General features: G+C 41.2%; 1 protein-coding gene across 1 annotated transcript in view; it reads right to left on the reverse strand.

Annotated features, from left to right (window-relative positions):
- hadh (hydroxyacyl-CoA dehydrogenase) overlaps positions 1-25,747 on the reverse strand; it is a 51,622-nt gene that overhangs the window by 10,215 nt on the left and 15,660 nt on the right. The window contains exons 3-5 of the mRNA XM_072256391.1: positions 25,054-25,211; positions 17,287-17,413; positions 16,250-16,339 (exon numbers count right to left, since the gene is read on the reverse strand). Coding sequence (XP_072112492.1) covers positions 16,250-16,339; positions 17,287-17,413; positions 25,054-25,211 — 375 coding nt within the window. The remainder of the gene's footprint in view (positions 1-16,249; positions 16,340-17,286; positions 17,414-25,053; positions 25,212-25,747) is intronic.

Below are 25,747 nucleotides of genomic sequence, written 5' to 3' on the forward strand. Positions count from 1 at the left end.
TACAATGATCTCTCTCCCTCTTCCAGTGTGGCGTGCCCTCCTGCTTCAAATTATCCACCATTATCCCTGTACCGAAAAAGACCAAGGTAACTTGCCTGAATGACTGACGTCCTGTCATACTCACCTCAATAGTAAGCAAATGCTTTGAGAGGCTGGTGAAGGATTACATCTGCAGCTTGCTACCACCCAAACTGGATCCCTCACAATTCGGCTACCAACACAACTGATTGACATATGACGCAATAGCCACTGCTCTACATACTGTCCTTACACATCTGGAGAAGAAGGATGCTCATGTGAGAATGCTGTTCTTGGACTATAGTTTAGCTTTCAACACCATAGTTCTATCCAGGCTCAACAAGAAGCTCAGGGACTTGGCCTTGATCCTGCCTTGTGCAGCTGGATCCTGAACTTCCTGTCAGATCACCAGCAGGTTGTAAGAGTGGGCTCGCTCACCTCCAACCCTCTGACTCTCAATACAGCAGCCCCTCAGGGCTGTGTACTGAGTCCCCTCCTTTACTCCCTGTATACCCATGACTGAATCGTCACCCACAGAACCCATCTGCTAACTAAATTTGTTGACGACACTACATTGATTGGCATCTCAAACAATAACGATGTGACCTACAGGGAAGAAGTCATCTCTCTGACACAGTGGTGTCAAGAAAACAACCTCTCCCTCAATGTCGCAAAAACAAAGGAGCTAATTGTGGATTACAGGAGGAATGGAGACAGGCTAACCCCTGCTGACAAAGGATCTGAGGTTGAGCAGGTAAACAGCTTCAAGTTCCTCAGCATCCACATCACTGAGGACCTCACGTAGTCAGTACACACCAGCTGTGTGGTAAAAAAGACACAACAGCACCTCTTTCCTCTCAGACGGTTGAGAAAGTTTGGCCTCCAAATCCTAAGAACTTTCTACAGGGGCACAATTAAGAGCATCCTGACTGGCTGCATCACTAGTTGTGAACTTCCCATGATTCAGGACACTTACAAGGACAGGTGTGTAAAAAGGGCCCGTAGGATCATTGGGGACCCAAGCCATCCCAACCCCAATCTATTCCATCTGCTACCATCTGGGAAGCGGTAACGCAGCATAAAAGCCAGGACCAACAGGCTCTGGGACAGCTTCTTCCACCACGCCATCAGACTGATGAACTCACACTGATTTGAGTGTGCTCTATATTACATTGACTGTTTATTTATTATAAATTACTATGATCGCACATTTATATGGAGACGTAATGTAAAGATTTTTACTCCTCATGTATGTGAAGGATTTTCAAGTCTATAGTTTCACATTTTAATTTGATCTAATAACACTATATTCTGGAATTTGTGTTTCATTTTTATCCCAACACTATGAACAGTCTGTTTTCCCTTTTGTACTATGGAAGAGTGAACTTGGCCTTTTCTCCTTGGAGCGACGGAGAATGAGAAGTGACCTGATAGAGGTGTACAAGATGATGAGAGGCATTGATCGTGTGGATAGTCAAAGGCTTTTTCCCAGGACTGAAATGGTTGCCACAAGAGGAAAACAACAGGAATTCTGCAGATGCTGGAAATTCAAGCAACACACATCAAAGTTGCTGGTGAACGCAGCAGGCCAGGCAGCATCTCTAGGAAGAGGTACAGTTGACGTTACAGGCCGAGACCCTTCGTCAGGACTAACTGAAGGAAGAGTTAGTAAGAGATTTGAAAGTGGGAGGGGGAGGGGGAGATCCAAAATGATAGGAGAAGACAGGAGGGGGAGGGATGGAGCCAAGAGCTGGACAGGTGATTGGCAAAAGGGATATGAGACGATCATGGGACAGAAGGTCCGGGGAGAAAGACAAGGGGGGGGGGAACCCAGAGGATGGGCAAGGAGTATAGTCAGAGGGACAGAGGGAGAAAAAGGAGAGAGAGAGAAAGAATGTGTATATAAAAATAAATAACGGATGGGGTACGAGGGGGAGGTGGGGCATTAGTGGAAGTTAGAGAAGTCAATGTTCATGCCATCAGGTTGGAGGCTACCCAGACGGAATATAAGGTGTTGCTCCTCCAACCAGAGTGTGGCTTCATCTTTAAGTAGAGGAGGCCATGGATAGACATGTCAGAATGGGAATGGGATGTGGAATTAAAATGTGTGGCCACTGGGAGATCCTGCTTTCTCTGGCGGACAGAGCGTAGGTGTTCAGCAAAGCGGTCTCCCAGTCTGCGTCAGGTCTCGCCAATATATAGTAGGCCACATCGGGAGCACCGGACACAGTATATCACCCCAGCCGACTAACAGGTGAAGTGACCCCTTCTCCCGTCTTCAACCCTCCTCTTCTTCATCCGGCAAGGACTCTTCCACCCCCACCGATGACCCCTTCTCCCGTCTTCAACCCTCCTCTTCTTCATGGACACCCTGCTTTGGTCTTCCGCCTGCTCTGGATCTCTTTATTGCTAACTGCCGACGGGACATCAACCGTCTCGACTTCACCGCATCTTGTTCAACGCTCTGCTCTCCACTCCCTCAGCACTAATCCTAACCTTATTATTAAACCCGCCGATAAGAGGGGTGTTGTTGTAGTCTGACGTACTGACCTCTACCTCGCCGAGGCACAGCGACAACTCGCGGATACCTCTTATTTACCCCTCGATCGTGACCCCACTAAGGAGCACCAGGCCATTGTCTCCCACACCATCACCGACTTTATCCACTCAGGGGATCTCCCATCCACTGCTACTAACCTTATAGTTCCCACACCTCACACTTCCCGTTTCTACCTCCTGCCCAAGATCCACAAACCTGCCTGTCCTCGCAGACCCATTGTCTCAGCTTGATCCTGCCCCACCGAACTCATTTCTGCATACCTCGACACGGTTTTATCCTCCCTTGTTCAATCCCTTCCTACCTAAGTTCGTGACACTTCTCACGCTCTTAAACTTTTCAATGATTTTAAGTTCCCTGGCCCCCACCGCTTTATTTTCACCATGGATGTCCAGTCCCTATATACTTCCATCCCCCATCAGAAAGGTCTCAAAGCTCTCCACTTCTTTTTGGATTCCAGACCTAATCAGTTTCCCTCTACAACCACTCTGCTCCATCTAGCGGAATTAGTCTTTACTCTTAATAATTTCTCCCACTTCCTCCAAACTAAAGGTGTAGCTATGGGCACCCGTATGGGTCCTAGCTATGCCTGCCTTTTTGTTGGCCTTGTGGAACAATCTATGTTCCGTACCTATTCTGGTATCTGTCCCCCACTTATCCTTCGCTACATCGACGACTGCATTGGCGCTGCTTCCTGCACGCATGCTGAGCTCGTTGACTTTATTAACTTTGCCTCCAACTTTCACCCTGCCCTCAAGTTTACGTGGTCCATTTCCGACACCTCCCTCCCCTTTCTAGATCTTTCTGTCTCTATCTCTGGAGACAGCTTATCCACTGATGTCTACTATAAGCCTACTGACTCTCACAGCTATCTGGACTATTCCTCTTCTCACCCTGTCTCATGCAAAAATGCCATCCCCTTCTCGCAATTCCTCCGTCTCCGCTGCATCTGCTCTCAGGATGAGGCTTTTCATTCCAGGATGAGGGAGATGTCCTCCTTTTTTAAAGAAAGGGGCTTCCCTTGCACCACTATCAACTCTGCTCTCAAACGCATCTCCCCCATTTCACGCACATCTGCTCTCACTCCATCTTCCCAACACCCCACTAGGAATGGGGTTCCCCTAGTCCTCACCTACCACCCCACCAGCCTCCGGGTCCAACATATTATTCTCCGTAACTTCCGCCACCTTCAACGGGATCCCACCACTAAGCACATCTTTCCCTCCGCCCCCTCTCTGCTTTCCGCAAGGATCGCTCCCTACGTGACTCCCTTATCCATTCATCCTCCCCATCCCTCCCCACTGATCTCCCTCCTGGCACTTATCCGTGTAAGTGGAACAAGTGCTACACATGCCCTTACACTTCCTCCCTTACCACCATTCAGGGCCCCAGACAGTCCTTCCAGGTGAGGCGACACTTCACCTTTGAGTCGGCTGGGGTGATATACTGCGTCCGATGCTCCCGATGTGGCCTTCTATATACGTTGGTGAGACCGGACGCAGACTGGGAGACCGCTTTGCTGAACACCTACGCTCTGTCTGCCAGAGAAAGCAGGATCTCCCAGTGGCCACACATTTTAATTCCACATCCCATTCCCATTCTGACATGTCTATCCACGGCCTCCTCTACTGTAAGGATGAAGCCACACTCAGGTTGGAGGAACAACACCTTATATTCCCTCTGGGTAGCCTCCAACCTGATGCCATGAGCATTGACTTCTCTAACTTCCGCTAATGCCCACCTCCCCTGGTACCCCATCCGTTATTTATTTTTATATACACATTCTTTCTCTCTCTCTCCTTTTTCTCCCTCTGTCTATACCCCTTGCCCATCCTCTGGGTTCTCCCCCCCCACCTTGTCTTTCTCCCTGGGCCTCCTGTCCCATGATCCTCTCGTATCCCCTTTGCCAATCACCTGTCCAGCTCTTGGCTCCATTCCTCCCCCTCCTGTCTTCTCCTATCATTTTGGATCTCCCCCTCCCCCTCTCAAAACTCTTACTAACTCTTCCTTCAGTTCGTCCTAACAAAGGGTCTCGGCCTGAAACGTCGACTGTACCTCTTCCTAGAGATGCTGCCTGGCCTGCTGCGTTCACCAGCAACTTTGATGTGTGTTGCCACAAAAGGACATAGGTTTAAGGTGCTGGGGTGTAGGTACAGAAGAGACGTCAGGGTTAAGTTGTTTGTTGTTTTTTTTTCCTTCGCAGAGAGTGGTGAGTGTGTGGAATGGGCTGCCAGTAACGGTGGTGGAGGCGGATATAATAGGGTCTTTTAAGAGACTTTTGGACAGGTACATGGAGTTTAGAAAAATAGAGGGCTATGGGTAAGCCTAGTAATTTCTAAGGTAGGGACATGTTCGGTACAACTTTGTGGGCCGAAGGGCCTGTATTGTGCTGTAGGTTTCCTATGTTCTATGAATGTATTATATACAATGTATGGAAGGATCTGTCTGGATGGCATACAAACACCACTTCTCTTGTTAACCTATATTGGACTACTTCTTCTGTTGTGCTTTAAAGGGACACGTATTTGTTAAAAGATTTTAAATGATAGTCTTTGCTTATTTATTGACATAATTTCCATTTTCAATTGTAATTTCACATACACAACAATTACTGATTATACTTTATTGTCCAGAACTAAATTTAAGGAATTTTCTTGTTTAATAAGAAAAATAATTACCTCCGTATCCATTTTAAAAGGCGCTCCTCTATTGCATATTAGTTTAACAACAAATCATTATTGGTTAGTTAAACTGACGTGCTACTTTATGACTGCTTTTTTTTTTGATATCAGGAAACATATCATATTCATTCTATTCAGTGAAGCAAAAGAAACTCCCTTCTTACATAGAAACATAGAAAACGTACAGCACAATACAGGCCCTTTGGCCCACAAAGCTGTGCCGAACATGTCCCTACCTTAGAACTACCTAGGCTTTACCCATAGCCCTCTACTTTTCTCAGCTCCATGTAGCCATCCAGGAGTCTCTTAAAAGACCCTATTGTTTCCGCCTCCACCACTACCGCTGGCAGCCCATTCCACGCACTCACCACTCTGTGTAAAAAACTTACCTCTGACATCTCTTCTGTACCTATTTCCAAGCACCTTAAAGCTATACCCTCTCATGCTAGCCAATTGACCCCTGGGAAAAAGCCTCTGACTATCCACATGATCAATGCCTCTCATCATCTTATACACCTCTATCAGGTCACCTCTCATCCTCCATCGCTCCAAGGAGAAAAGGCCGAGTTCACTCAACCTATTCTCATAAGGCATGCTCCCCAATCCAGGCAACATCCTTGTAATTCTCCTCTGCACCCTTTCTATGGTTTCCACGTCTTTCCTGTAGTGAGGCGACCAGAACTGAGCACAGTACTCCAAGTGGGGTCTGACCAGGGTCCTATATCGCTGCAACATTACCTCTCAGCTCTTTGTTTTTCAATATTTTCATTAATTCCTACAAAGAAGAATACAGAGTACACGAAGATATATACAAGTCAAAAAAAATAAAATAATACCAAATACATTGTATTTGAGTTACACTTGCAATCTCATCACCCTATATTCATGTAAACTAAATTAAATCGTAATATTGAAATGTGATAATTTTATTATACGAAAAAAAATCTAAACCCACTACCAAGATCAAAGCTGTTTGGTAAAGTAAGAAAAAAGGAAAAAAAAAATCTATCATATAGCGAAATATGTTACTAGCCAACATCTGTACTTTAACAGCAAATCAAAGGTTTTGAAAATAGTTCAAGCATCGTCCCCACATGTTTGAAAGTCTTGGCTAGATTCAGAAATTGAACAACGGATCTTTAAATTTAAACATGACATAACATCACGTAACCGTTGAGCATGAGCAGGCGGAATAGCATCCTTCCAGTTAAGCAAGAGTGCCCTCCTAGTGATAAGAGAAATAAAAGCCAAAATGTGCAAGTCAGGTGTCTCCAAAAGAATATCTTTTCCTCCAGCAATACCGAATAAGGCAGTCAAAGGGTTAGGCTTAAAATTTACTTTGAAAAGTACAGAGAAAGTTTGAAATACTTCCTTCCAGTATTTTTCAAGACTCGGGCAAGTCCAAAAACATGTGAATTAGTGAAGCTTCTCCATTGTTACATCTATCACAATAGGGAGATATAGCTGAATAAAAACAAGATAGCTTATCGTTAGTCATGTGGGCCCTATGGACCACTTTAAATTATAGGAGGGAGAGGCGGGCACGTAACGATGAAGTATTAACCAATCTAAAAATTTCATTCCAAGTTTCCTCAGAATCTTTATAGACTTTAAATCTTGTTCCCAGAGATTTTTAATTTTGTCTAAAGGAAGATTTCTTATTCTCAGCAACATGCCATAAATATTGGATATTGAACCATTATGAAAAGGTTTCAAATTAGAAATTACATCTACTAAGTTCTTATTGGGACTTTTAGGAAATGTATATAATTGAGATCACAGGAAGTCTCTAATTTGTAAATATCAAAAAAAGTGGGTTTTTGGTAAGCTATATTCAGTTGACAATTGCTCAAACAAAAAGAGACTTCCTCCAACAAACAAATCCTGGAAGCATTTAATACCCAATCTATCCCATTCTTTATAAACTAGATTGGTCATAGAAGGTTTAAAAAAAAAATTAGAAAAAAATGGGACTTGAAAGAGAAAATCTCAATAAACCAAAGTATCTTCTAATACCCAGATCCTCAAAGTTATGTTTAACTACCAAATTATCAGTTAATTTACTTAAAGATAAAGGAAGTGAGAATCCAAGAAGAGAAATTATAGAAAATTTATTAACAGGGTTAGCTTCTAAAGTAACCCATACCAGACAGTCCTCATGGTTAATATATTATGACCAAAACGTAAGATTTTGTACATTGACTGCCCAGTAATAAAACCTAAAATTTGGTAAAACTAGACCTCCATTTTTTTTAGCTTTTTGCAGATGAATTTTATTTAGTCGAGGATGTTTGTTTTTCCATATACAAGATGGAATAGAATCAAGAGAATCAAAAAAGGATTTAGGAATAAAAACAGGCAAGGCCTGAAAAAGGTATATAAATTTAGGTAAGATATTCATTTTAATAGAAAAATTCGGCCAATCAATGATAACGAAAGGGGCGACCAGTTTGATAGTGCCCTTTTTACATAATTCAGTAGGGTAAGAAAATGTTCTTTAAATAGATGTTTATAATTCTTAGTAATTGTTAGACCCAAATAGGTAAATTGATTTCTTACAATTTTAAAAGGAAGGTTAGTATTAATTGATACCAAATTATTCAAAGGAAAAAGTTCACTCTTATGTAAATTCAGTTTATATCCTGAAAACTGGCTGAAACAGGATAGTAAAGAAAGCGCAGGAGATAATGAAGTCTCGACATTAGAAATAAGAAGCGATAGGTCATCAGCATAGAGCGAAACTTTGTGGGTAGTACGTCTCCTAAAAGTACCAGTGATATCTCTAGATTCTCAAAAAGCAATGGCTAAGGGTTCTAAGGGCAGATCAAAGGGCTCAAAGGACAGCCTTGGCTGGTTCCATGTCGGAATTTAAATGGTTTGGAATTCTGAAAATTAGTAAGAACCCAAGCAGAGGGAGATAAATAATTTAATCCATTGAATGAAATCGGGCACAAAATTAAATTTTTGTTTTAAATAAATAGTTTTAAATAAATAATTTTCTGATTCTAAGAACTCCTGAGCTTCTTCAATCAAACCAAACCATCCCTCAGTATAGTTCTGAGCTGAGCAGGATAACGAAGAGAAGGCTTGAAATCTTTGTTAAAAAATTCCAACATAATCTTTTTGAACTTAGCACGCTCATTCATGACCTCAGGTGAAAAATCCTCCAATGATTCTAATCTTCTGGCCATTATAATCAATCATTCCTCTTCGACGGGATTCATGAATTAAGAGTTCCTTTGATTGAAATTCATGAAAATAGATTATTACTGATCTGGGTCTAGCCCCTGGAGCTGGTCTGGGCACAAGCGATCTATGAGCTCGATCAATCATAGGTAAAGATGGTAAAATTTTAGGAAATAATTGTGCTAAAAAGCTTGCAAAGAATTTCATAGGCTGATCACCTTCCATCAAGGCCCAGAATTCATAGGTTATTTCTTCTGCTTCTATTTTCTAAATCGATAATCTTCTGTGAAAAATAATCTAAGTCTAATGAAAAATTAAGACAAAGCTTTTGCAGGTCATCAATTTTCACATCCAAAATCGTCAGAGTTGCTTCATTCTCTTCTATCCATTTATCATGTTCAGTTAAGGTCTTTTGAATAGAATCCAATTTTGCATCTATTTGTTTAATTTCAGAGCCGAGTTGCTGGAACTTCTGCTGGGATTCCTTGGAAGATTCTTTTCTGTGTTTTCGAAGCAAATCCATAATAGATTCCAAAGATGCAGGAGAATCTTCTTCTTTTCTAGTACCTTTGGCACCCCTTGCACTCACAGTAAAACAAAATCATGTTTAAAAGTATTTCAAAACAGGTTGGAAACAGTAAAGTAAGTAAAATGGGAGCAACTACGAAAAGCTGCTACTCCATCAACAACCAGTAGGAATCTCCACCTCTCAGCTCTAAAACTCGATCCCACGATTGATGAAGGCCAATGCACCGCATGCCTTCTTAACCACAGAGTCAACCTGCGTAGCAGCTTTGAATGTCCTAGGGACTTGGACCCCAAGATCTCTCTAATCCTCCACACTGCCAAGAGTCTTACCATTAATACTATATTCTGCCATCATATTTGACCTACCAAAATGAACCACCTCACACTTATCTGGGTTGAACTCCATCTACCACTTCTCAGCCCAGTTTTGCATCCTATCAATGTCCCACTGTAACCTCTGACAGCCCTCCACACTATCCACAACACCCCCAACCTCTGTGTCATCAGCAAATTTACTAACCCATTCCTCCACTTCCTCATCCAGGTCATTTATAAAAATCATGATGAGTAGGGGTCCCAGAACAAATCCCTGAGGCACACCACTGGTCACTGGCCTCCATGCAGAATATGACCTATCTACAACCACTCTTTGCCTTCTGTGGGCAAACCAGTTCTGGATCGACAAAGCAAAGTCCCCTTGGATCCCATGCCTCCTTACTTTCTCAATAAGCCTTGCATGGGGTACATTACCAAATGCCTTGCTAAAATCCATATACACTACATCTATGACTCTACCTTCATCAATGTGCTTAGTCACATCCTCAAAAAATTCAATCAGGCTCATAAGGCACGACCTGCCTTTGACAAAGCCATGCTGACTATTCCTAATCATATTATGCCTCTCCAAATGTTCATAAATCCTGTCTCTCAGGATCTTCTCCATCAACTTACCAACCACTGAAGTAAGACTCACTGCCCTATAATTTCCTGGGCCATCTCTACTCCCTTTCTTGAATAAGGGAACAACATCTGCAACCCTCCAATCCTCCAGAACCTCTTCTGTCCTCATTGATGATGCAAAGATCATTGCCAGAGGCTCAGCAATCTTCTCCCTCGCTTCCCACAGTAGCCTGGGGTACATCCCGTCCAGTCCCAGTGACTTATCCAACTTGATGCTTTCCAAAAGCCCCAGCACATCCTCTTCCTTAATATCTACATGCTCAAGCTTTTCAGTCCACTGCAAGTCATCCCTACAATCGCCAAGATCCTTTTCCGCAGTGAATACTGAAGCAAGATATTCATTAAGTACCTCCGCTGTTTCCTCTGGTTCCATACAAACTTTTCCACTGTCATGCTTGATTGGTCCTATTCTCTCATGTCTTATCCTCTTGCTCTTCACATACTTGTAGAATGTCTTGGGGTTTTCCTTAATCCTGTCCACAATGCCTTCTCGTGTCCCCTCCTGGCTCTCCTAATTTCATTCTTAAGTTCCTTCCTATGAGCCTTATAATCTTCCAGATTCCTATCATTACCTAGTTTTTTGAACCTTTCGTAAGCTCTTCTTTTCTTCTTGACTAGATTTACAACGGCCTTTGTACACTACGGATCTTGTACCCTACCATCCTTTCCACGTCTCATTGGAACGTACCTACTCAGAACCCCACATGAATATCCCCTGAACATTTGCCACATTTCTTCCATAAGTTTCCCTGAGAACACCAGTTTCCAATTTATGCTTCCAAGTTCCTGCCTGGTAGCCTCATATTTCCCCTTACTCCAATTAAACGTTTTCCTAACTTGTCTGTTCCTATCCCTCTCCAATGCTATGGTAAAGGAGATAGTATTGTGGTCACTATCTCCAAAATGCTCTCCCACTGAGAGACCTGGCACCTGACCAGGTTCATTTTCCATCACCTGATCAAGGATATACACCATAACAAAAGAAAATCTCAAAACAAAACAAGCAGAACTAAATAATTTATTAAGAAGCAGGGTAGAATATATGATCCATATAAGCAAACGTAAGTATTACGCAGAAGGCAGCAGACCGAGCTATCTTTTAGCTCTTACGCTCAAACAACAGGAAGCTAAAAGGTCTATACCAGCAATTAGATGTGCTAAGCGTGGAGTAGTATCTTCAACAGAGGAAATAAACGCGACATTCACGGATTAAAGAACTGTATACAAGTGGTTTAGTTCATTTTGAGAATGACTTCATAGATTTTTTTAGTGGATTAGACCTCCCTACGTTGTCATTAGAGGACACCAAAACTCTAGACTCTCCTATTCCACTGGATGAACTACTTAAAGCAGTCAAAGCTACAAATAAGGACCGTACGCCAGGTATAGATGGCATATCTGTGAAACTTTACCTAGCACTTTGGGATATTCTTGGACCAGTATGGTTAGAAACATTAAATTATGCTTTTGGAAATGGCGCTTTCCATAGAGATCTAAACACAGTCCTGATCACAGTTATACCTAAGCCCAGTAAGGACCCCTTGGAGTGTGCCAATTACTGTCCAATCTCCTTGATAAATGCCGACCTCAAGATATTTTCCAAAGTCTTAGCCAGTAGACTTGAGACAGTAGTTGGGAAAATAATTAGCCCAGATCAAACGGGCTTTATCAGGGGGCGTCTCACATCTGATAATATTCGCCGGCTCTTACACATACTGAGTGCAACACATAAAATCCCACCTGCCCGTGGCCTGCTATTTCTAGATGCTGAAAAAGCGTTCGATCGTCTTGAATGGCCATATCTTTGGAGAGTTCTAAAAGAATTTAAGTTCGCGATAAATTTATCAATATGATTCAAATACTGTATGCTAATCCTTCAGCCCGAGTATGTGTGGGAGGAGGTTTCTCAGAGTTATTTGACATAGGATGGGGCACATGACAAGGGGACCCTTTGTATCCTTTAATTTTTACTACATCTATTGAACCGCTTGCACATTTAATTAGAAACTCTCCTCAGGTCTCTCCAATTACAATAGATACAACACTGCATTCAAAATCACTTTACGCAGACAACACGCTAGTTTATATGGCAAATGTTCAACAAACTCTCCCCTATGTTTTAAAAACACTGGAGCAATTTGGATTTCTTTCAGGATACAAGGTTAATTTGTCAAAATCAGCACTGATGCTGATTAATACGGATAATAGTAAGCTGTCTCTCCCTCCCCAGATTAAGGTTACAAATGAGGTCCTCTACTTGGGTATTAAAGTTAATACTTCCCTATCATCTGTGGCTAAAACAAATTACTCTTAAATTCTGAAAAAAAAAATAGAAGACATCAATAGCTGGAGACACCTGCCAGCATCAGTCCCAGCCCGTATAATCGGTCATTAAAATGAACATCTTACCCCGCATTAATTTTATCAGCTCAATGATCCCACTTGCACCCCCAGCAGGATATTGGCAAAAACTGGACTCCTTACTACGATGCTATGTTTGGAATGGTAAACAACCCAATATAAAGTGGTCAGCTCTACAATTCAAAAAGTCGGATGGGGGAATGGTATGTCCAAATTTTAAATTGTATCACTGGGCATTTGTATTAAAAAGTCTTAGCTATTGGATGGAGCAGGATAAAGTTTCATCATGAAAAAATATAGAATAAGAGCTAATAGCACCAATAAGGTTGAAGGACTTTCTCCTTATAGGTATGTCTACCAAAAAATATGATTTGTATTACGGTCCAATTTTAACCTATATTCTACAAGTGTTTAGAGCAGCAGAAAAATTCCTAAAATTTAAAAGCGTACAGTGCAAATCATCTCCATTATGGAACAATAATCATCTTCTATCTGGGGGGAAACCATTCACTAACAGAACTTGGGAGGATAAAGGTATCACTACTCTTCAAGATATTAATGGGGCAAGTACTATCCCTAGCTTTCAAGAACTGATATCTCGATATAATATTGATAAACACTCTCTTTTCTTCTACTTTCTAGTAGGATCAGCTTGTAGAGCCTACAGCATTCCCTAGGGGTCAAACTTAAAGGACCATCCCATTTTAAGTTGGATACAGGGTGCTCCAGTACAGATAGTGTCATATGTCTATGATAAATTAAACTCCCAGAATTATATACTCACATCGGGAATGAAAGCCTGGGATAGGGACATATCTGAATTGGGACAAGACTTGGACTGGGATGCGATTTGGGATAACGCTGCCGGTGCTTCGAAAAACCCAAATCATCAGTATATACACTTGTCATACAGCATATTTAACACTGAGAATTGGATATCAAATGGGACTGGTTCCGGACCCATATTGCTCATTTTGCTCTCACAGAACCGTTGGCTCTTTTATACATGTTGTATGGGAATGTCCAGGGGTTTTTGGTTTGTGGGGTAAGGTTATCAGTATCTTACAGAACTAACAGGGGTACAATTACCAATGGACCCTGCTGTACATCTTCTAAATGATGACTCCCACCGTTTCCTGACGGAAAAAACACGCAAAATCTGGCTGGCAGGCCTGACTGCAGCTAAGGAGATTGTAGTCCAGCGTTGGAAACCTCCCCATGATATTTCAAATACTCACTGGCTTCGGAACTTTTTGGACATTTCTTACCTGGAACTTTCATCAGCAAGAGTAAATGATGCACGACCAAACACAATCTTAATGTGGACAAATTTGATATCTAACTTAAAAGATCTCTTGTTAAAATAGGAATGCTTTGTCTGTGTACTACTATTCAGTTGGTTGGTGGAGGGGAGAAGGATGGGGGGGAGAGAGGGGTGGAGGGGGATAGTGATGAAGGTTGGGGGGTTGCTGGGTTAATCAGTCAAAATGCAATTGGCAACTGGTTGTATTGAATGTAATTTGTTGGTGTTGCAATAAAAAATTAATAATAAAAAGACACATCTCAAACCATCAGACTGAGCGTGTCCCTTGCCTATCACCTGCCTATCCTCCCTTTCGCACTGTCTCCAAGCTTTCTCTATTTGTGAGCCAACCTCCCTTTCCTCCATCACTTCAGTTCGGTTCCCACCCCCCAGCAATTCTAGTTTAAATTCTCCCCAATGGCCTTAGCAAACCTTCCTGCCAGGATATTGATCCCCCTCGGATTCAAGTGCAACCCGTCCTTTTTGTACAGGTCGCACCTGTCCCAGAAGAGATCCCAATGATCCAGAAATCTGAATCCCTGCCCCCTGCTCCAATTCCTCAGCCACACATTTATCCTCCACCTCATTCTATTCCTATACTCACTGTCAGGTAGCACAGACAGTAATCCCAAGATTACTAGCTTTGAGGCCCTGCTTCTCAACTTCTTTCCAAACTCCCTGTAGTCTGTTTTCAGAACCTCCTTCCTTTTCCTACCTACGTCGTTGGTACCAATATGTACCACCACCTCTGACTGTTCTTCTTCCCACTTCAAGATATCATTGACGCGATCAGAAACATCCTGGACCCTGGCAAGTGGGAGGCAAACTACCATCTGTGTTTTTCTTGCATCCACAGAATCGCCTATCTGACCCCCTAACTATAGAGTCCCCTATTACTGCTGCCTTCTTCCTTTCCCCACCCTTCTGAGCCACAGGGCCAGACTCTGTGCCACAGGCACAACTACTGTTGCTTCCCCCAGGTAGGCCATTCCCCCCCCCAAAAGTACTCAAGCAGGAATACTTATTTTTAAGGGGGACAGCCACTGGGGTACTCTCTAGTACCTGCTTCTTGCCCTTCTCTCTCCTGACTGTTACCCACTTCTCTGTCTCCTGTGGTCCCGGGGTGACTACCTGCCTATAGCTCCTCTCTATCACCACCTCACCCTCCCTGACCAGAAGAAGATCATCGAGCTGCAGCTCCTGTTCCCTGTCTTATTTAAGACAGATAGGATTAAAATAATGTATACGCTATAGCCTTTCATCATAATCAAGTTTGACAAAGGAAACATTGTTAGACAAGGCAATGGTTTTTCCAAGATAAACAGTTCCTCTCTTCTGATTACCAGTGCAGCACACAGAACTCCAGTCTAAGTCAGTTATTAAATTAATGTTTCTAACAATTGTCACAGCAATATCTTTTTCTTTAAATTGTTGCTTCTAAAGACTCAATGACAGTATTGCTTTGAGGCAAGATTGACAATGAAGAGGTGGTTTGATTTTGAGGATCTATATGCCTTAGGAATTACCTCCAAACTGATTTTACTTAATGTAAGACTTAGAAAACAATTGAACCACTCAACTGACATGGAGTTAATCCTAACTCCAAAGCAAAACAAAAACAAACAAGAACTACTGATGGTGAAAATTTGAAATAGAAAAAGAAAGTGCTGGAAGCATTCCATGGGCACAACAGCAACTGTGGAAAGAAAAATTGTTAACTTCATGGTAATGACCTTTTGACAGAATTTGGAAAGAGAGAAGGCAATTTGGCTTTAAATTGCAGTAGTGGAGAAATGTGGATAGGACAAAGGGATTACCTTCAGGTACAGTGAGGTCAGGATTGCCATGGGAATCATCTATAAACAAGGTCTTTTGGTTAGTGGGGGCATTAAAGAGTGAGAATATGAACAAAGGGATGTAAAAGTTACGAAATGAGGAGATAGAGACCGACTACAAAAACAGGAATGTAATAGCTTTGAAATGCAGAGCTATATGTCTAGATCAATCTACACTAAAGGCAAGTGAAAATCCAAGCCAATATCACAGATGACTGATCAGCTGACATAGAAAGCAAGGTACCTGAAGCTGCAGTATTTGATATCAAGTCCAACAGTTGCAACATACCAGATGGAAATTAAGATGCCATTTCACAAGCTTACTTTGGACCTTGCTTTAACAGTGCAATAGACCACAGGCATATAGGTCAGAGTGGGAGTGGAATTGAGAATTAAAGAGCCAATCAGCAGGAAGCTTACAGTTGCACCCTGTACTGAATGGAGATGCTCCACAAAGTAGTCACCAATCTGTGTTTAGTTTTTCCAATGTGGAAGAAACAACATTGTGAATGCAGTACACCGGATTAGAAGTGCAAATAAATAACTTTTTTACCTGGAAAGGTAATCAGAAAGGAAAAAGAAAAAGGACAAGTTATACATCTGGGGATTGTAAAATAAATTAACATAATGACAATGAACGGTTGGTTGAAACAAATGAGAAAACAAGGAAGTCCCAACACAAACAGTCTGTTCAAAATGATGAAAGGGAAGAGGAGGGGAAGATGCTTTAATCCTAGAAGTGAAAACTCTCTCTTTACTACTGTACTATTAAGACAGTTGATTAAGGAATAAAATGTCAAAGGATATGGTGAAAACCTACCTTACAAGCTACAGGAGTTTTCCCCAATGCTTTGGTGAAATTCATTAATGCTTCAAATGTCTGCTGGCTGGTTTCTGGAGCTCGAACCACCTATTCAAAAGCATTAAAAGCAGTATTACACAAAGTCTCTTGTTAATAAAGTATCCATCCATGGAAATGTTTATCAAACTTTTTCTTGATTTCATTGATACAAAAAAGTAATTAAATTTAAAGCAATTTAGAGTAAAAATAACACAAGTTATCTAAAATAATATTTGGTTAAAGATAGAGAAAAAGCTTTATTAATTTGAATTAACATTGTTAATATGGGTAAACTTCTATTCCAGGGTAGAATTCTGCAAGCCACAGCTTTCCTGGAGGCAGATTAGAAACATAACCAGGATGTAAGCAATGTTGAACAGCAATGTGGGGTAACTGATATCAAAGAGTAAGAAATGAGAAAGTTAATAAATTATTCATTTGCAGAGACCAAAGAGGCTGGGGCTCTCCTCGGGAAAAGAGCAGGATGAAGGAATCTGTTGATGTCCTCAGAATCATGAAAATCTTTAATAGGAAAGATATAGAACTATTTCTTCATCTGAAGACCTAAATACTAAATAGTAACTAGTAAATCCAATAGCTCATATGAAAGTTTATTTAGAAGGTGGTAGAATTTATAAGATATTTACCAATTAAGGCAAATGGCACTGAGGCATTTAAGAGAAACACATTTCTGTTATTCTGAGAAAGGAATGGAGGGTTATGCTAATAAAGTTGGATGAAGAGAGGAAGAGGAGATATGTGGAGAATACAAATGTAAAGCACAGACTTACTTGGCTTATTTCATGCTTGAAATTCTGTATTATGTGATACTAGTATTGGCTAGGATATTCTTATAAGCAGAAACTGTCCAACTGCTAGCCTTTGTACAATTTTTATTTACAGGAACAACATAGCTAATTTAATAGAATACACCTGCGAGTAGTTACAATTTCTATACTTCCATTTACTTTATTTGCTTTTATTTTCCTTTACATTTGCAAACAACATAAACAAACCTCCACTAGCTTCATCATGGGTACAGGGTTGAAAAAATGGAGCCCACCAAATCGGTCTTGTCTAGTTGTAGCACTTGCTATTTCTGTGATTGACATTGATGAAGTATTGCTGGCAAAAATAGTATTCCTATCAGAAAAACAAAGAGAACAAAGAATAGATGAGGGGCAGCCATTTTTTTTTAAACTATTGCTGTATTTACATTGAAAATTCCCTCGCAGTTGTTGGGCAAGTTGTTTCAGAATCGTGGTGTATTGACAATGAAGGAATATATTCCAGTGATAGAATGAAAGGTGTGCAGGTTATAATTTTCCTGGAGTTGAAGTCCATTATTGTTACCCATGACCAATTGTATCTGACAATGCCCAAATGATTGCAACAAAGGTTCTATATTACATTTTTCATTAAAGCTAGATTTTAAAACAACTTGTTTTACAATCAAGAGTAAACACAATAAAACCCACAATAATTACTATTGAAGACTTAACCATTTCCAAAACCTTTCCAAGTTTCATTAGGCTTCTATCTCACTTAAATGTGCCAATATTTCCATATCATAAACTAAATGTCAATAATATACAATACTAGACATCTGGGTGACCCGTTGGGGCACCTTTTGAAAGGTAGTGCAGTGTGATGTGATATGCTCTGAAAATTAAAGAAGAAGAACTCAGTGTATTAAAGAAGAAAGACGCGTAACAAGACAAATATTGGTCCCCCTCGTTTAACGAAAGACACTTTTTATGACCACATTTCTGGTTGATCTGCCACCCTTCAGGAATATTCTAACATTTTCATTTCTTTTTACCCGGCTTAAAGCCACGTACAGCTGACCATGCTGGAATACTGGTTTCTCCAGATAAATCAACACATTCTCCATGGTTTGGCCTTGCGCCTTATGTACACTCATAGCAAAGCATGACCGTATCGGGAACTGGCTCCGCTGAAGAGGGACATCTTCCCCTTCTGATAAACTGACAGTAATTCTTGGGATCATGACAATGTCATTTTTGAATGCACCAATATTTATCTTTGCTACGATGAGATTGTCGTGCAGTTCTTCCACCATCATTCGCGTTCCATTGCAAAGCCTTGGTGGATCCGAGTTCCTAATTGAAATGCTGGGAGATCCCCTCTTCAATTCCAGTTTATGTGGTGGCAATCCAGAGAGTATTGGAAAACATTTTAACTCTGTTTTCTACGTGTTTATTTTAAGTGTTGCTTTTATTGCACATCGTGTTTATTCAGATGTTGACCATGCCTTTACTGTGCATTAAGTGTCTGTTACTGAGTACGTGGGATTACTATGGTATTTGGGATGTAACCATTGAATGAAACCTGTGTACTTTTAACCCCTCGAGAAAAACAAATGTAGCCAAGTAAGAGAGATAAGAGTAATTGATTTATTAGCTAGATTGAAACTTACAGAGATATGCTAATACTGTTAACCCAGAAGGGGTGTTATAAAGAATGCTGTGTGAAAACATCGACAGGCAGACTTACAGAGCCTAGTCCACTGTCTGTCTCAGCTTTACTTTGCAAATTGAAGTTTAAAATTTCTTGGAGAATCTTCGGCGCTTCCTTATCATTTGTAAAAACCACGACAAGCGTTCAACAGAATCAAGGAATTCTGTAGGAAACTCAGTGGCATTAGCTCCTTCACTTACGGCACTGAAGGAGCAGTATTCTTTCATGATTCCAGGGAAGTGTCTAATGCATGTGAAGTTTATTTTTCGCATCATTTAATTAAGAGGAACCAAGATAGAATTCCTCGAGAAGAGTTCTGCAGGATTGTCGAATGTCGGGTAGATGAAATCAATGCATTCTTCTATAGTTGTTGCTGGCAGAATCGTATCTTCAGGTAATTCGATTCCATTGTTTTCATTTTTCTCAATCTTGTCTTCTCCAATATCCAATAAGAACTGAGAATATCGTCCTTCTCCTTCACTCAATCGTATGTTTCTCTTCAATTGAAACTTGATGAAGCTTCTCCATAAGTATAATTTTTTAATGCATGAATTCTCCACATCAGCATCATTTCCGTGTTCACAACTGCTAGAAGCTGATGGAAATTGCCACAGCAAATGGTTAAAATACTCCCGAAGGCCTTCACTCTTACCGCATACATCACGAAGAGTGCGGTCCACGGCTTCAAAGCTCTCCCTTCTAATCATGGGGCACTCATCCCAGACAACAAGCTTTGCATTTTGGAGTAAATTTGCAGTATTGGTGTTTTTAATCAATGTTACAAAGGGCATCCTCATTAACTTTGAGGGGTATTTTGAATCGTGAATGCACTGTCCCACTACCAGGCATCAATGTTGCTGCAATACCTGATGATGCTACAGCAATAGCAACACCTCCATCTCCCCTACCTTTAGCGAGGATCAAGTTGATGATAAATGTCTTGCCCGTTCCTCCTGGTGCATCAATGAAAATCATTGAAGAGAGATTCCTTTCCAAGCAGTCGCACATATATTCGTATACTTCTCTTTGCTCATTATTCAATAGGGGCTCCTTCTGTGAAACAAATTCCTGCTGTTCGTCTGTGTTGTATTGCAGTTCATGCAAAAATTCCAGATTGCCAGCGCTTTGAGTAATTGTACCGTTTCTTGGTGTCGGCAAGTTATATTCTTCAAGTGTTTTGCCCAAGTTCTCAAGTTTCTCTTGGGAATACAGAAGAGTTTGTCCATGATGCCTTTCATCGATCATGATGTTAGGATCATTGATAGTTCTCCTTTCCATTTATAAGAAATCTCCAGACATTGCATTCTTGAACCAGTTCCATAATTGCTGTGGATTGCTGATTTCAATGTTTGTTAGCAAGATGACAAACAAATCTCTCATTGCTCTGGGCATTCTGGTTCTCGTTGCTAACGTCAGCTTGCAACAAACCTCTCTCTCTGCAGACGTCTTTGAATGGTGGAAGGATATCTCCATCATATGTTTTCAATGATTGGAAAGATCCTGGTCCCTTTGTGTGACGAAGAAGTCTCAAATAGTACAGGTCACCACTTCATGGAGAAACAGTATACACTCGACCCAGAACATTTGCTTCAAAAATGCTGGAGTACTCCTCCACTCTTTTCCCCATTCTCCTTCTTTCCCATCTCATATTAGTCCACGTGTAGAATCTGGGAATATCTGTATAGTATAGGGTTCTTGCAAATGGATCGCGAGTGCAAAGATCCATAAATTCTGTTAAAGTGGTTCTTGACATACAGGTGTCCCCCGCTTTTCGAACGTTGGCTTTACGAAACCTCACTGTTACGAAAGACCTACATTAGTTCCCTGTTTTCGCTAACAGAAGGTGTTTTCACAGTTACGAAAAAAGGCAGCGCACAGAAAAAGCAGCACGCGAAAAAAAAAAGCAGCGTGCAATAAAAGGCAGTGCGTGAGAAAAAAAAAAGCAGTGCGCGCCCCGAGCAGCCGCTCTCCCCTGGATTCGGAACTGCATTCTCGTCGGCATTGCTTAAACACATGCCTGTGAGCAGCCATTTGCAAGATGAGTTCTAAGGTGTTGGAAAAGCCTAAAAGAGCTCGTAAGGGTGTTACACTTAGCGTAAAACTAGACATAATTAAGCATTTTGATTGTGGTGAACGAAGAAAGGACAAAGTGAGTTTGGCTTGTGGAAGTTGACGAAGATGATGTTGAAGATGTTTTGGCATCCCATGACCAAGAACTGATAGATAAAGAGCTGATGCAATTGGAAGAGGAAAGGATAACAATCAAAACCAAATGAGTAATGATAAAGTACAACTTTAATTTTGAAAGGGTATGTCGGTTTAGGCCATATTTGCAAGATGGTTTGAGTCCTTACAAATAACTGTGTGATAGAAAAATGCGCGAGGCTCAACAGTCAAGCATACTGTACTGTCATTTTTCAAGCCGTCCACATCAGACGACGAACCTCGACCTTCGACGTTGAGGCAGGCAGAGATAGGAGAAGATGAGCTGCCTGCCCTAATGGAAACAGACGGCGATGAGATGACACCCCAGTGTCCCACCACCCCAACCCCCGGGCCACGGAGAGATACCAATTCGCGGAGAATGCAGCAGTAGCCGGGAGGCACACAGCACATCTTTAAGAAAAAAGCCGAAATAAACATGCTAATTAATTAGGTGCTGCCCAGCACGTAATTGTCAGCCCAGATCAGAGGCGATGTACAGCAGTATTATCTCGAAAGAATACTTGATGCTGTTGGGGAAGGTGTACTTGAAGGCGAACAACAGCTGGTTCCCTCTCGTGATTTGGAAATCCAAGTATCGATCCGACAGCTTCAGAGGGCCCGATATATCTGCCAATTCAGATGAGCATATTTCTACATTTATATGACAACTGAAAAGCTTTAATAGTTGGGCATTATAGGGGACCACCCATTCAGAAGTTATTGTTCGACTTTGTCGTCCTACTTGATGACCTTCGAATCCTCCCATTTGCACAGACCATCTCCTATACATAGGATATGAATCATCCCCACACCTTGTATGCTCAATAAACGGCTTCGGGTACCCCTTACTGCATGTACCATTTTGCCAAAATGGTGATTTAGTGGTGCAATACGGACCATATATCATGTGCTTCAATACCAATTCATGCAGCTCTGGATCTTCATTTGGGTCAGGTATTTCTGCTTGAACAAATTTATCATAATCTTGTAGTCTCCACTTGGATGCCTCATCGAGCCACAGCAGACAGTGCAAGTGAGGCAGACCCCGCTTTTGGTATTCGACACTTACAATGTAAGCGATACACCTACCAAAGAGACCATCTGTTCCAGTGAGGTACTTCGCAAACAACTTTCTCTTCAAGTCAAACACCCTCACGATTAAATCTGGCCAATTGTTTGGTGGCTGATGCCAAAAAAGATGCTGTCGGATTTCGGGCCAGTTTGGATTGCTGTCATTGTAATGAATAATGAGGCATTACCATACTTCCGTATATACATCATGGCGTCCTGACATTGTTCCATCATGTATCTCGGTCCACCGACAAATGTTGAGGAGAGGATGATGCGCCTTCCGATGTTTCTGAAATTATCGTCATCATTCAATGCATCAGTCAGGCCTCTGTATGTTGTTGATCTCAAGGTTGCTTGATTCATTTGGATGTAGCTCAGCCTCTCGCCTTCAATCTTAGCAACCATATCGACCAAGTATTGTTGGAATAGACGTCCTCCTCTGAGAAGGTTATTAAACTCATTCTCATGGTTCATTATTCGATACGCATAATAACACATTGCCGCCAGTTTCTTGTTGTTCGTCATTTGGAGTTGATGATGCCAGCCATCATCTCCAAGCAGAAAGAAAAGTACATATTGAAAGCTGTCATATGAGCCACACAGAACTCTGAAATTATTTGCTAATCACCTCCTTATTCTTTCAACACAATGTGCCGTGATTCTACCTCAGGTTCGGTGCTGTTTGGTATAATGACAGCGACTTCGTTGGCAATTTGTGCATTAAATCTTCTGTCATGTTCAAATGCCGGTCTCCGGTCAGGATCAATGACAGTGGATGCCTCTGGCATGCCTCAAATTTGTTCTTTTGCAAGTATAAGGGATGCAACGTACGGGTTTCGTTGTCATAGTAGGTTTTCCAATAATTCAACAATCTCACGTTGAATTCCATCATTCTGGAGTATCCCCATTCTCAATTCTACGCTGTCTTGAGTATCCATGAAGTAAATTTGAAGGAATCGGGCTTGCTGGTTCGGGTCTGGAATTAAATGTCCAATGTAATGATGGATTTGGCCTTGAATAATCACAGAAGGATTCCATTGATTCCTAGTTGAAATTACTTCTTTGGCACCAAAGGATGTCATTTGGAAGAGGCAATTGTATTGTCTGATGTTCTTCCTGAACTTGTTTGCAATAGGTTCATCACTGCTGTACAAATTGAGGAGTTCATTAGGTAGAGGCTGCAAATTGCCTATCCTGACCTTTCCCTTCGCACAGCAGTAATGCACTGTTTCTCCAGTGAATAGGAAGGCACGACAGTGAGGGCATACTCTGGTCATCGAACCAACATCAGCAGAAACGTGATGGCATGCGAATCGTGCATTTTACCTTGCTCTTTCTCTGTCGAGGTATTATCATCGAAAGTGGCCATTGTCGTCTTCAGCAACTCCCGCAATAATTACTCTGTGCCGCATATTCTCGAGTTGATCTTTCCTTTTCTCCTCTGTCTCTTCCTCTCTCCTCCTCCTCTGCCTGTTTTTGTCATTCTGGAGACGTGCAGCCCTTTCATCCTTCGTTTCTTCAACCATTTGTTCTTTCTCTCTGATCCTGGAGTCGTGCGGCCCTGGCCTGATTGGATTCTTGTTCTCTTCTCCGTCTGTGCCTGTTGTTGTCATTTTGGAGACATGCATGCCTGCCCTCCTCTGTCTCATTTTCTCTCATCTTTTTTGTCCTGACTCTTTGCTCCTGGAGTCGTGCGGCCCTGGCCTCATCCGATTGTTGTTCTCTCCCTCTCCTTGCCGCTTCCTGACAACATTTGGCGTCACCTCTTGACCATAATGTCCCCCTTCTCTTTCCACGCGGCATAATTAGGCTATCGATATATCTTTACCCTAATGCTTGATAGAAGATAGGAAGCAGTAACACCAAAGGCTCCAAGATGCTGTTGTTTCTTGATGATGTGGTTGGTGCTCTCCTAAATGGACATGATAGCCCTGCCCTTTTGCTGCAGTTGGTGTGGCTGCTGTGAGCATCGTGAAACACTGCTGAGGCTGGCCGTGCGCATGCGTTGGTCTGTGGCGTCCCGATTTCCATGATGGCCGATCGCGTCTCGGGTGAAAGGCAGCCTGTTGATTTTTGGCGAATGAGCAATTTTATACGAATATATAACCCTGAACTTTGCCTGCATTCTGTAAGTTAGCACATTTTAGTTCGATTTAGCCAAAAACAGTACCGCTGTAATGCACTATTTGCACTAATTGGAGGTCACAAACAGACAAACAGAGCATGAGAGTTTTAGAATTATATAGATAGGACAGAAGTATCATTGGTCACTTAGTCTAAACATACAACACAAAATTGGCCATTCATTGTACTTCGTCTCTAAAATTTAATGCCATTGATATGAATTAACTTGAATGTAATTGAATTTTAGAAGTTTCTAACATGTCAATAACTAAGAATGAATTTCTCCTCCTAATCTATGTGAACCTTCTTTTAACTTATATGAACTTACAAAATATTTTAAAAATTACTGATTAGGGATTCATTGGCACCAGGCAATTATTCAATATATAGGTTATTTAAAAAATTCTAAGGCAACCTTTAGCATGATCCATTTACTAAACATCAAAACTGGCATACTTGGTTGAAAGTTCTCCACTATCCTCTACGGATTCATTAGTTCCCATTTAACAACATACATCAAGCATTCTGCAATAAAACAAATATTGTTCAATGAAAGATTTCAACAAATAACCATGTGAAGTACTGAGAAGATATTGTGAATATTGTACATCTTACTAAAGAAGATATTGTGTCAGCTGAGATGTTAAACTGTGTGTTCTCTCACAGGTGATGTAAAAGACTCGCTATTACGAAGGAGAATTTTCACATCACCCGATCAATATTTATTTTTCAATCATTATCATACAAGGTTATCTGATAACCACCTTGTTGTGGCAACTTATGTCCGCAAATTGGCTGCTGGGTTTCACACAGGAAGTATTTAATTGGTGAAGTGCATCATTTTAAAAACAAGTATTTATTTTTTAATTATTCAGGAAACAAAATACAACTCATATACTTACTTCAAAGCACACTGATCCAATTTTTTGAAAAGTTCTTGCTTAACATTAACATTTTCCACAATTGCTTCCACAACCAGGTCTGTGTTTTGCACTGCAGAAGCAGGATCTGTACTCATACTAATTTTCTGAAGAGTCTGCTGAACAAATTCTGCACCTGCCTATTGTTGGAAGAGAGCAATAATGAACAGCAAAGCCTAATTTTCCTTCCTTCTTATATTCAGTAATCAAACTTGTGATAGAATACAGTACGTTGACAAATGATAAAACGAGTGACCCATTACTTTACACCACTTTGATAAGCATCTTGAAATGTAGTGATTCTTTTTCGAGGATAAAATGGTTGCTCCAATATAATGATTACTTATAATTAATCATGTAACCAAATAAGTCTTGGAGAGTGTAATAGTTTACATCAACATTCCAGCAACCATAATCACATTATCAGAGCTGCTCTGGATAAAAATGAGAGCCACATAAATGTTGGGGTCAGTTACCAATTCAGTTCTTAAATAGAAGCAAATTGTTCAGAGACCCGAGGTTTGTCCTCTATTTTTTTAAATTAAGACACGGCAATTTGATTCTGAAATTTCTATTACAAACATTTTCCCTTGTAACAGCTTCAGTAGAAACAAATGGGAATTTAAAGCATATAACACTCAACTAAGCAGAAGGCAATCACACTCTGCAGCGACAT

The sequence above is a fragment of the Mobula birostris genome, chromosome 4, assembly GCF_030028105.1.
Source record: "Mobula birostris isolate sMobBir1 chromosome 4, sMobBir1.hap1, whole genome shotgun sequence".
Taxonomy (NCBI): domain Eukaryota; kingdom Metazoa; phylum Chordata; class Chondrichthyes; order Myliobatiformes; family Myliobatidae; genus Mobula; species Mobula birostris.